Here is a 13,153-nt window from a genome sequence, read left to right as displayed (position 1 = left end):
CCTTGCAATCTGACGTCATTTTTTTTGCCTTCAAATACTGGACGCGTAACTTCAACTAATCATTTCTGTTTACGGAAGACGTGGCCTTGTTCGATTAACGTGGTCGAAAAAATGAAACTTGCTACAGAAATTAAACACTGCGTCAGAATTGGCGTTATTCTGGGCTGTTATTCTGTATTTTTATTTCCGCTCTGTAATTATGCATACTATTCGGGCCAGATTATTTATTTCCAAGCACTTAATCGAATCACCTAATAAAGTTATTTAATCGAACAAATCACTATTATAATCAATTTTATTCTAGAGTGTGGTATCTTGAATTAGGTGTGATCTTTAATTCAACATCTTTTTCCACTCTTAGACATCAATTCCTTTACTATCCTTTCTATTTCCCGTCTAGATTACCTACTTTTCCTGATTTCTTTTGCATTACAAATTTACCAGCTTGGAAATTTTTACGAAGACCATAATATTCGGGTCGTAATATTCGTCTCCACCATATATTCAGGTGATAACTTGTTGCAAATTTATCTTGTTGAATGTCATAGAAAGAATCAATCTGTCAATTATTGAATGAAGAATTTCTCTGCTTTACTATATTCTATTAAGAGCCTGTGGCTCTACAACGTTGACGACTTTTCATGATCGTTAATTGCGATGATCGTCGCTTCATCTGAAGGCTTATAAATCGTACACAATTGTTGGTTTATAATATATGTAATTGAAATCGTATTCTTCGTGCCCCAGTATACAATTATTTGGATGACCACTCAATCTGAATTCGAAGACCGGGCTCCCAAGAATTAACATAATGCACCAATTTGAATAAATAGCATTCGATCTATTTCTTAATTTATTTTGTCCTTGTGTGAGACAATCTAAATTCCCTACAAATATGAGGTGTAACAAGCGTCGTAAGTTACACCTACCTGGCCCGGCCTGCGCACGGCCGCATAAGCACGATACAGAGCGCACGCACCCGTGACATGGTGCACTTCTTTTTCCCACGGTGAAGAAGTGCAATATTCAGTTTAGGGCTTAAAACAAACGGATAGTAAAACACACAGGTTTTGTTTACTCAGAAGACGCCTATGGATTCACTTAAAGGAGTAAATTACTATTTATGTTAATAATCGTGAATCCACCTCACATGTTATGTTCATGAATCGGGCTCAAAATGAATATAAATATTCCTCTTGTGTGGAAAATCTCTCTACAAGGAAAAGTGTATTTACCTGAGATAGAGGCTAATTGATCGAATTTTCAAACAAATGCATTTGCATTAGCAGTGAAAATACAAAAAAAAACGAATACCTCTTTTAGCGAATCTCATACAAAACTTTAGATACTAATACTATGATAAATCAAGAGTTTGTAATATTTCACCTGATCGAAATGCGTTTCGTACTGTTCAGCATTTGATTCAGGGGGGATTTAATTTGAATTTCGATACTGTACGCGTGTTTCTAAATAGATTTGTAATTAAGCAGGGGCATGCGTCAAAGTTTTAATATCTTGCACGCCAAATATCATTTGAAGTAAGTTCAGAAATCCCTATTGCATTTACAGATTTCACTCATCCGTTCCATAAGAAATTTAGATACAATTTAATTCATGCTATCGAACTTTAATGCATTTCCTTGGATCTGTAAATCAGTGAGATGGCAAAAGTCGAAAAGTTCAAATGAACGAATAGGTATGTACATAATGGATGTCCGAGGCGATTCGTGAAAAGGCTATATGCCGCCAAGGCAGTTAAGAAACCAACTTTTGCTTTTTCCTTCCCATTATTCTTCTTGTAAGCTGCAGGAATAAGAAATAAAAATTTTACTTGGCATATCACTGACCATTGAATCTAAATCAAAAGTCACACTAACAATCATGACTAGGTTCATTATGGGTAATCAGAAAATAAAATTGTGACGCATACACAGGTATTTTGAAGCAGTTGTTTGTTGCTGTCGTGCGCCCGAACCTAGAGTTTGGAAACGTTGTGTGGTCACCGAAATTTGAAAAGGACAGAAATTTAGTAGAGAGTGTTCAAAGACGCGCAAAAAGAATAGTTCCGGGCTTAAAAGGCAAGTCCTATGAGGAAAGATTAAAGATTATGAAGCTTCCAAGCCTCAGTTATCGACGTCTGCGTGGGGACCTCATTGAAGTATACAAGTATACGCATGACTTATACAAGGTCCCAGAAGGATTACTAGAATTTGAAACAAGAACCAACACCAGGGGCCACGGCTATAAACTAAAAAAACAGCGTTGGAACACATCCATGCGACAACATTTCTTCTCGCTTCGAGTCACCGACATGTGGAACAGCCACCCTGATAGCATCGTTGACGCTCCGAGTATGAACATCTTAAAAAACAGACTAGACGAAGCTATGCAGGAGCATATTTTCAGTCTTAAAATGCTTGGCAAATTACGGTTCAGGCAATAAGTCCAGCAGCTATCTCAATCAATCGTCAACTATGGAAAGATCGGGTTCAAAAGGCCGGATCCCTTGTGAATCAAGTCACGAAAAGTTCAAGAATCGGCAACAGGCATGGGCCTATTTCTTCAGCGCCGACACTTCTATTCTATTTGAACGTAAAAAGTGTACACAGAATAGATATAAAAGGATTCTAGTAATAAAACACTCACAGCAGCGGTTCGGATCCCTAGGCGATGTAGTGAAGCGTCGACGTACGAACATTAGTCGGTAACTCTCTCGATAAACTGGCGGGCTGCATCCATTTGCCCGTAGCCCGTTTCCGCGAAATGTTGCCACAATAAAACTTACAATCACGTACAAGCGATTGTTCATTCATGTATTAGAACCCATTTTGAAAGAATGATGTATATTAGATCATTCGTGTATATGAGTGGAGTAAGGGTATTTTCTCGATTTTTCTCTCTGGTTTCAATTTAATAAGTAATTTTCGATTATTTTCCAATTTCCGAGTTCGAGAAATAGCAAGAGTTTCATTCCTATATCACCTGCTTATGATTCAGTATTGTAAAATTCCATATCTTCTATCTGGATCTGGCGATCGACGCGAAGCATGTAAACTTGAGCGTAAGCAGGTTCTCTTACGCCTGCCATCTCCATTCACCCAAGAGGTTCTGGTGTGCTTGTACACCTCCCCTTATTGATCTATAGGAATAGTGAGTGAAGAATTATGTTTTCAAGCTATCGTTACTCCCGCTCATTGCATTGTAGTGGAGTTCAGTTACCTGCAGGTTCATATGCCAGTTCTTTCCTCTGACGTTTAATCGTAAGTCAAGTCTGTTTAACAGACTAATAATTTCATTATTAGCGTTAGGTAACAGTTGTCATGCACCTATTGCACTAGTGCTGTTAACTTTAGTTAAAAACGTAATAAGATTTTTATTATAAAAACGTAATATTTTTGGAAGTAGAAGTTATATAAAGTAGTATTTATTCAACTAGTAACGTTCGGATCTAACGGGAACATGGATTGCCCAACGGCTTTAATCTAAATTTGTATGATTGTATATAATTAGATATTAATGTTGGAAGAACACTATAACTTCTAAATCTACATTATAGCCTAGAATGATCTAGAATTGGATGATGCTTCCACACTCTCACTTGCACTATACATGGCGCGCTAATAACTCATTATTTGCAGGATGCAGAGCGTGTTGGTGCAACGGCTAATGCTATCGCCGGCACGTCCAAGGACTCTGATGGAGAAGTAAAATCGGTGAAATGTGATATTATTTTATTGGCAATGATAAGCGATATTATTGGACGATATGTTCCGCTCAAATGCGGCGGCTCTGACCAATACCAGCTCCTGACTCCGCTATTATCGTATTTACCTCGGCAGGGATTCCACTATAATGGCAAATGCATTAAAAAACAATGGCTTGTAATTAAATAAGCCTGATATAATAATTGTCCTTTACAAAGACTGGCTATTATATTGTATGCTTCACACAGCCCAGGGACCGCCGTAAACGTTTAACCAGCAGAATTTTAATAAAATTTTTAAAAATTTTTGTTTCGCACGTCGGCAAAACACAGACGATGCTATATGCACAAGACAGAAACGACATAAATTGAAGGAATACTTATTCAGATCTGGAAATAAATGCAAGAATTATTCATGGTAAGTCTATAGCAATAAATTCACAGCTCTCGAGAAGAGGTTCGAAGTCGAAGCAAATATCTTCAGTATGAGCAGTTGTTCTGATATGTACTTATTGAGCTTTGATTGATTACTTTGGCCTTAGAGCGTCAGCTGCGACATGTGACTGATGACTGCTAAAATAAACACAACAAAATTTATTATCTGCATAACCATCAAACTATTTGATATCAAAACAATCGTGTACAGGTGCAAAGACAGTTCGTTGACACACACGTCAACTAAAATTAATGAAGCTGCATGTCATTATCAAAATATTATAGACTCAAAGTTCATTACTGAGCATGTCAATAGCTAAAATGACATGTGACTCATGGCTGCTAAAATAACCACAAGAAAATTTATTATCTGCACAACCATCAAACTATTTGATAGCAAAACAATCGTGTACAGGTGCAAAGACAGTTCGCTGACACACACGTCAAATAAAATTAATGAAGCTGTATGTCATTATCAAAACATTATAGACTCAAAGTTCAATACTGAGTATGTCAATAGCTAAAAATCATAGTAAGAATGACTAGCATCGTTCATCAACCGTCATCTTTAATAAAGTTGAAAACCAGCACTGGAACAAATAAATAGGAGTAGAGATCATAGAGATTACAATTTTAAATTATTAACTTTAGACTCGACTGAATGTAATTTTTAGGGAAAACGGTACAGTTAATGTATTATACATATTCATCGTTTGAATGTTGCTTGATGTTGCAATTTGTATTTTTGAATCTCTTATATCTTAAAAACTGGACGCGTATATTGGAAGAAAAATATACATAAAGAAACATTACCATACTCATTCAGGACTCAGTTTCTATTGTACAGCTAACTTCAGTCATAACATTATGACTTTGACTGATCTCATTATTTTATGATTAAAATTAAACCACATGAAGTTAATGCAGTTTTTCATACTATTATGAAATTATTATGAAGCAAATAAAACATCTCGTAAATTCACTACATCTTCATTGAAACGAATTTGAAGACCAGCTACCTCATCAACTCAGAATTAAATTATACTAGTATAATCAGCATTGAAAATAAAAATAAACACGTAACAGATAAAACCTAAGTAACGAAAAACTGACAACGCAACAACTAAAACTTATATTCTCTAAGTTTCAAACTGATGAGGGAGTTGGTCTCTGAAACGTTATCAATGAATATATGGTGAATTCACTTGGCGTTTTCTTAGCGGTAAATTCTTGGTCAACGTACGATTTGAGCCGACTAATGATAGGAGAACTTGAAATAATCGCATGCCAACAATCTGGCTGGAACGGTGGTGTCAGCTTGTAAATGTTTTCATCGTTGCCGGCTCTCATAAAACGGGTGGCGTGAATTCATGTGTTGTATAATATAGATGCGAGATGTAGGCACTCACTCATATTCACTTTTTAAAATTTCAACATTGATCCGATACGGCAGAGGGTATAAGCTCATAGAATTTTCTCATCTGGCTTGTGTTGAAGTGCACCAACTACCGCAGCTCGGTTAAGCAATCCTCCCACGCAACGAGCAAGATATACTACCAAAAATTAAGACTCTAAATGAAATCTTTCCATGTAAGTGTCGTTCACTCGTTATGTTATTGAGTTATATCTGTATTTTTCAAAAATTATTAAGATAATCTAGAAAAATTTCTCATGATCAAATGAATTTATCAACGACATTAGTTTCTTGAAGCAGTCCAGATTTTTTAAAGGGATTCCTATTCATGAGAAACTTTTTAATTTTCTTATTTTTGTAGTAGATCAGAAGTTGCATTTTTTCGTTATCCGCTGCACTCTTGATATTATTATGGATGATTAGCTGTAGGACTTGTTCATCTACTTTGTAGCCTATGTTCATCTGGTTTGGTAGAACATTGTTGCGACGGTTTTATTAGATATTGCTTTATTGTTGATTGCGTTTTTTCTCGATTGATAATTTAATATTTATGAGTCACCAATTCTATTTGAAATCCATTACTTATTAGGTTTTGTTTAGAAGTTCTGAGTTCAGGTTGCAAATCACTCTCGGATGTGCAGGTCTTGAATGCTATTTATATGAGAGCGTAAGTACTTACGTTCACTTAGCGAATTTTGAAAGTATGGCCCCAAGACACCGAGCCGCCTGTCTCATTTGCTGCCTTCAAACTGGAGGGCAAGTGAACCACATGAGATATTTTTGAAGATAATCTAGAAATCAAATGATCAAATGATTTTATGAACAACATTAGTAAATAAATGCAGGTTTAAGGAAGTAATTTTAATTTAACAACGACGTTTCGAGTGTCACAACATTCAATTTCAAGTTATAGGAAGCATTGAATACTGAAATTTTTGTGGAAATAAGTACATGATACATGTAAATATGGTACAACACGAAAATTCGGAAGCGTTAAAATACCTTCGAAACAACCTCAAAGCTTAGGAAATCCGCTAGTAATGAGACGGATAGCTGGAGTCCAATGCAGAAGTGAGAGCTTCACCTATCTTCGGTCATATGACGTCGGGCCGGTCTATGAAGACGATACTGTTGGGTTGCTTAGGCACAGTGGGAGTGTCGGTCTCGTTGAGTTGGACGTTGTTGTCAAGGGTGTCACGGAGCCCATTGAATTCATCGCGGATCTTGAGATGAAGATGCTCGATTTTAATACTTTGAGACCTGGTCTGGTCGCGAGCTTGTCTCATGTGGCAGGGTAAACGACTGCTCAATGTCGTAGTAATTACACCAATGTAGTCCTCTTTGATTGACGTGCGGTTGAACTCCCGGAATGAATTCCTCCGGAATTCATAATATACCGCACTCATTTCTATCAAAAGTTCAGTGTTCAATGCGTCCTATAACTTGAAAATTAATTTTGTCATTTTCGACAAAAGCAGTCGAATTAATTAAGTTAAAATTTCTTCCTGAAACCTGCATTTAGATCAACCAACGCCATCTGAATAATTTTTAAACCTTGAAAATTTAAATCAATGAATATGTATATAGTTTTGCAGGTACTGACAAGCTCGCCCATGAACGTCCGGGAGGCTTCTGCCCACTGCCTTAATTCCGCTCGAGGCTTGAATGCAATCTCTGGGCAGCTTACAGGAGCGGCAAGCCTGGCCAAGCAAACTCTTGCCGTTCTCTCCGGAGACTATAAAGTCAACAAGGTGATTCTAACTAGTCGCTGATTACGATCGGGCGGCCAAGCAGACTCAGAATAACTCTAACCCAACTATGGCGAGTCTGCAACGGAGGCTGAAGCATATACACCAAATTTTGTTAGGGAACTAGGTATTGCTTTGGCTCCGTTACACTTGTTGTAGGTTTTCAGGCAATGTTGAGTTGAATCAACGTCGAAACAATAAAACTCATGACGTTGAAGTAGCGTTGAATATTTGTTTAGACTGAAAATTGAAGCAGCATCATTTTTTCAACGTCGTACATTTCGACGTTGTTTCAGCGTTGAAATCGCGCAAAATTCTGACTTTAAAATCGCATACATATATTCGCGATCTTACCATCAGATTTCAACGCGAATTTAACGTTAAAACAACGTCGAAATGAAAGACATTGAAAAATGTCGTTGCTTCATTCTATGTCGTTGCTTTTCGTTGCTATTCAAAAAATGTCGTTGCTTTTCATTCTAAACTAAAATTCTACGTTATTTCAACGTCGTGAGTTTTGTTGTTTCAACGTTGATTCCACCTGACATTGCCTGCTGGGATATCAAGTGACAGTTTCTCATTCAAGAGTCGCACCTCGGTATAAATTGGAATTATTGTTGTTTCTTTTTGCCTGAATAAATTATGAGCCTTGTAATACGCATGATCAATTTTATATTTGCCTACTATGATTTTTATTTAAATCACAAGTTCTTTTGCTTCGAAACGACTATCTGCTTTAAATATTTGACACCATATGCCTATGATACAATAATAAATCAGGTTATAAATATTTTCGAGCATGTTGAACTCGAAGTACGTGGGCATAGAGTCACTGGATGTAGAAGGAGCGTGAATTTTGGGTGGACGTTATTCGAGATAACTATTTTCTTAAGTAGTGTTAGTTCTCTTTCTGCTATTTGTTTGTATATCTTTTGTTGCAATTAATGACCGAAAAGAATGCACGATAGCCGTTTAGTTAGGCCCATATTTATGTCGGCTGAATTAAATTAAAATAAGTTAAAAGAATTATAAACCTTACTTAACTTAATTACATTTTTTATGAATAAAGATATGGCCATGGGATAGGGCGACGATTACTGAACTGATTCCAACGGTGCCAGACTTCAGCGATAAAATTCCTGTGAATCTTAATGACATCGCTCTACAAAGCAATTTTCTGACAAAAATCTTTTTTTTTTGCCGTCTCAACGCTGGTTTGCAATATGTGAAGTGCAAAACTTGATACTTGATGTTTTTTTTTAATCTGGTTAAGGCTACAAAAAACTGAAGTCAATTGTCTAAATTTATCAAAAATTGAAGTCAAAAGACATTTATTGGAAACTAGAAGGTTATCAAGGCATTACCCGGGCTTGGAAATTTTTTTAGTTCTGGAATTCTAATCCTGTCATTCCTTCTAATCCTTAATCTCGATTTTTAAAAAGCCTATGCATTTTAATCAAATAAAGAATCTTTAAAACCAACATTTTGTACAAAAGTTAGAATTTCTGTTTTACTCCTGTTTCGAAATATCTTGTTGTCACAACTTAAATTTCTAGCGCGAGCGGAAAAGCTTCTGTTTTCATGAGGCAATAGGACCCTAAAAACTGTAACTCTGGCCTATACGTTTCTATGGACGAGCCGGTTGTTGCTGCTGAGTGGCGACTTTTGTGTCATTAGTAGCGCCATTCGAATCTAACTCACTGCCACATTTGCTGTATTGTCTTGGTTAACTCAACTGCCTCAACATTTAACATTAAACTTGCCTTGCCATTTTTTGTAATCCTTGGCAGTTAACCACCAACGACTCCATCAAAATTCTCATCCACTGGCGAACTTACTCCTGGTTCACTTCATCAGCAGTACCAGTACAAATGCAAAGTTTTTACTAGCGGGCCACCATTCAGGCAGTTTTTTTTGAAGAGGGTCAATGATTAACAATTTTTTGCAACTTTGCGTAATCACACAACGGAACACAGATAAGAATATAAACAAAGTCAGCTTATCATTGAACATGATGTTATTAAAAATTCTTTGTATTTTCCACCAACTCTGATGGTCCCAATTATGTGCAATTTACTTGTTCTGATGATACCTCGCGGCGCGGGGGTTACGATTTTTTCCTTGGTGATCTCAAATCCAATAACGACTCCGCTTGAAGGAAATAAACTAAAAATAAGGGGAAGTGCTTATCAGTCGGCAGTGCGTGTGGTTAAAAGGAGATACGAAGAAAAAGCATAGCAAGGGTTAAAAACGGAAAATTTTCGTCCGATCCGCAGCCCGCTACGCTATACGAACTCCCATTTTGATACGCTTGCAGATTTGGCACTCATTAATCCCGTGCATCCCTGAGTTTTGTAAGATAGAATGTATATTGTAATGTGAAAAGGAATATCGAGACAGCCTACGGATTGCAATGATTGTAACTAGCATGCAACCCAGAATGACACATGCTAGAATGTATATTGTAATGTAGAATCGAGGCATGAGGCAGCTCATGAATTATAAAGATTAATGCTGACACTACCAACTGACACCGTACAATTTAGAGTAATCATGTCGATGTGCAAGTTCAGCTGAACACGCTCATATTGTGATCATTTGCGATCTAAAGTCATCATTCACATCATCAGTCTTGACGTCTTTGCAAATATGGAGCATTTGTTCTAGAGCTTTGCCACTTCATCTGAACCAACGCTGAGCACCGAGGACATGGTCTTCTCATCAGATGATGAGAATTTTTTCCACGTGTGATGAAAAAAATTTTGTTTTAACGCACATTGAGGCTCTTTTAGCATATAATTTTCCATGGAAAAAATTAGAAATTTAAACATAATTCTGTCATCGTCGCTTATATTTCCACTTCATTTTATATATTTTTAATTTTTTCAACCAGAAAGTTTAAATTTCCTTTACAAACAGTTAAATCTAAATGTCAACATTTGATTGTGGAGCTATGATGCCACTAGCTGTGGTGACGGATGATCTCTGACAGACAGCTGTAAGCACACGATCGACAAATAAAAGCAACTGTTTCAATAATATCATAAAGCTATAAAGGCAGACCATGTGTCGTACCAAGTCACATGACATCTAGCAGCCTTCTGTTCACGACGCATTTTGCCTTAGCCTTTTGCCGCGCCTTTACGTCTACCAACATGATGAAATCTGTCGGTCTTGTCCTTCTTCTCATAGCAACCTTTGCCTACTCCAGTGTTGAAGGGTAAGTGAACTCAGCAGTTGCATTCTTGCGCTGTGCTCTCCACTCCTGTTCGCCTGTATCCTAAATTATTGGTTGATATTGCTTTGAGCTCTAATTTTAAACAACCATTACAAATTAATGCTGAAAATGGTGCTAAATCATTGCATTTAGAGCTATGGATTTTACTTGTTTTCCTGACTCAAGTGAGAAATGTTTATCTTATGATGTTTCTCGCCTGGTGTTCTTATTCGTATTCATTTCTCTACAGCAGTTCAAACTGTGGATCTTCAGTGGCGAAAGCCATATATGAGAAACAAGTCCTCAAAGATGCCTTGAACGCCTGCAAGTCGGATCGTATGGGAAGTGCAGCCTTGACTGCCCTCGCAGGTCAGATATCGTAAGATTTATTACCATCAATCGGTTGATCTGAAATTTCCTACCATTGCGCTTATCTGTGGGCAATTCATCCAATTGATATTTTTCCAAAACTCAGTTGTAGACCTTGTATTTTTAATTATTTGTGTTATCTAGAGACGTATCTTGAAATAGTGAGTGGAACCATCACAAATTCGTGAGGTTCTAAAACAATAAGAAGCCATTTACGTGTTCTGCAGCCCAAGCTACCTGCAAGGACTACGAGTTCAACGAGGCCAATGGCGGCAAGTGCGATGAAGTTGCAGCTCCCTACATGAAATGTGTAGCTGGAAAACTTGGTTACGTAAGTCAGGAAATATTGCTTAGATGCCTTTTCATCATCTGTCATGAACGCCCTTTTGGATATTAGCTGACACTATTTGTGGTGTTGAACGTGACGGCTCATAATGTTACCAACGCTGTAGTTAGTGTTCCATCAGAGATATCTATTTCTAACAATTTCATTTGTTATTAAATTATATTATGAAGTTACAACCTTTGCAAATGTGAATATAGCACTCATTCATTTATTTGCAGTTGAATTATGGTGGCTCCATCCACTACCAAATGATCTTTGACCAGTACAAGAGTTACGCCGTCGCTCGCGGTACTCTCTGCAAAAACCAGTACGACAACGGTGTGCGGGTCTGTGGCACTACCATCAGCAACTACGCGGTAAGTTTTTCCGAGTTAAGATTATTTCGAATTGAATTTGTGTCAAATGTTAACTTGAAAGCCGAGTGATAATATGATTTACGAGTATGTGGAAACTTATGCAAATCATTCTTAGTTCTTGTGAAAATACGTGTCGAAATTTCAGACCATCCAGCAAGTTTTTTTGATCTGGTAATCCCATTTTCTGATGGCAATACGATATATGATTACCTGCGAATCTGTGTCGCATATCATTCTAACTCTCTCATATTTCTTTGAATAATGTTGCGTAAAGTTATCGCTGAAACTCTACGCATTCTTTCACTTCTATCCACTACAACTGAAGCAGAACTTCATGCCATGAACTTTTTTTGTTGTTGATAAAATGAACCACCACAAACAGTTCCTGGGGAAGGCCGGGTGCATCATCAATGCGATGTACCAGTCTGGGTGACCTGCACAATCTGGCCCTCATGCCTTCATCTGATTGGCGGCTTTGAAGTGTTCACAACAGGTGCACAATAATAATTAGGGGACCACTTTATCCAGTCAATGCATCCACGTGCTGTAAAAATTGTCTAATCCGAAGTTCATTGTAATTTGTGAAACAATAAATTCAATAAAATCCTACATAAAATCATATTAACAATTATTGTTCTATTCAAAAGTGAAATTGAAATACTTCTGAAGAAGTGAAGATTTCGCTTTGTACCAGTATATTTTGTGTCAAGAAATTTCTATTTGATGCACTTTAAATTATTATAATTCGAGAGGTTCAATGCCATATGGCTTGAATATAAGTTCAAATAAAAAGGCGTGTTGCCAATCATTATAAACTTGAATATAATCAAAAATCATAATGTTCTTAGTGTTCGTTGCACTTCAAAATTAGCGACTTGTTGTTGTCTTTTAAACCTCTGTACCGGTTTTTTCTTCTCCTGGCAGGTTCAAAATTTTCTGAACACTTCAAAATGGGAACTTGGAACTTTTACACAGCTTGGACGAAATAATTTACAATATATTAGGCGCATGATTGTTGTTTTGATTGGCCCTTTTGTTGTGGATAAAATGTTGGGTTGTCTGTCGCCCAAATCTTCCCATGTTGAACGCGCATTCTAATCATAAAGTAATTTAAAAATTTATTAAGTAAATACATACAAGAAAAGTAAACACAAAAGACCCAAGAAACCAATAGCAATAGCTATATCTAAGTGACAGCGATGCAATGTATTTAGTTTCGAGAGACACATCACTGTCAGTAACTTGAAGTAAATTTCACGAACATGCATTTAGGGACAAAGAAATGTTAGAGAGAAGACGTAAAGACCTAAGGATGAAATGAGAACTGGAATGAAGGGAAAGAGAGTGGTTGAACAGAAGCCATATTTGTACATCGAATACCATTTGTTTCTGCATTGCATTGAGACATGAATGTTTGCATTGAAACATGAATGTTTCTGCAATTTGATGGAAATCGAGAGTCATCGCTACATCTCAGGCGGAATGAATATTTCCCAACATTCTTGAATAGCTTACAAATGTTTTTTACATTGCTTTGAATCAATTCCATGTATGTTTGAGGCGAT

General features: G+C 36.9%; 1 protein-coding gene across 3 annotated transcripts; it reads left to right on the top strand.

Annotated features, from left to right (window-relative positions):
- The first annotated feature begins 10,370 nt into the window (after positions 1-10,370).
- Positions 10,371-12,600, top strand: LOC108674436. Of its 3 annotated transcripts, XR_001931043.2 has the most exons (6): positions 10,372-10,520; positions 10,768-10,886; positions 11,114-11,217; positions 11,451-11,588; positions 11,971-12,081; positions 12,513-12,600. XR_001931043.2 is itself a non-coding variant. In XM_018162385.2 (5 exons), exons 1-5 carry the CDS (start codon positions 10,384-10,386, stop codon positions 12,019-12,021), a joined length of 546 nt encoding a protein of 181 aa, XP_018017874.1. In that variant the 5' UTR covers positions 10,371-10,383; the 3' UTR covers positions 12,022-12,600. The 3 variants fall into 3 exon arrangements, 2 of the variants coding, with proteins under 2 accessions (XP_018017874.1, XP_018017873.1); XM_018162385.2 differs by having other exon boundaries at positions 10,371-10,520; positions 10,771-10,886; positions 11,971-12,600; XM_018162384.2 differs by having other exon boundaries at positions 11,971-12,600.
- The last annotated feature ends 553 nt before the right edge of the window (positions 12,601-13,153 follow it).

The sequence above is a fragment of the Hyalella azteca genome, unplaced genomic scaffold, assembly GCF_000764305.2.
Source record: "Hyalella azteca isolate HAZT.00-mixed unplaced genomic scaffold, Hazt_2.0.2 contig4102, whole genome shotgun sequence".
Lineage (NCBI taxonomy): Eukaryota > Metazoa > Arthropoda > Malacostraca > Amphipoda > Hyalellidae > Hyalella > Hyalella azteca.
This window is presented reverse-complemented; position numbering and strand designations above follow the sequence as displayed.

Excerpts from the sequence above, each read along its gene's own strand:
- LOC108674436 (XM_018162384.2), top strand. The coding sequence starts at position 10,384 with ATGACATCTAGCAGCCTTCTGTTCACGACGCATTTTGCCTTAGCCTTT. Across the intron at positions 11,218-11,450 it reads TAGCTGGAAAACTTGGTTAC|TTGAATTATGGTGGCTCCAT; the intron begins GTAAGTCAGGAA and ends ATTTATTTGCAG. Across the intron at positions 11,589-11,970 it reads CTACCATCAGCAACTACGCG|TTCCTGGGGAAGGCCGGGTG; the intron begins GTAAGTTTTTCC and ends CACCACAAACAG.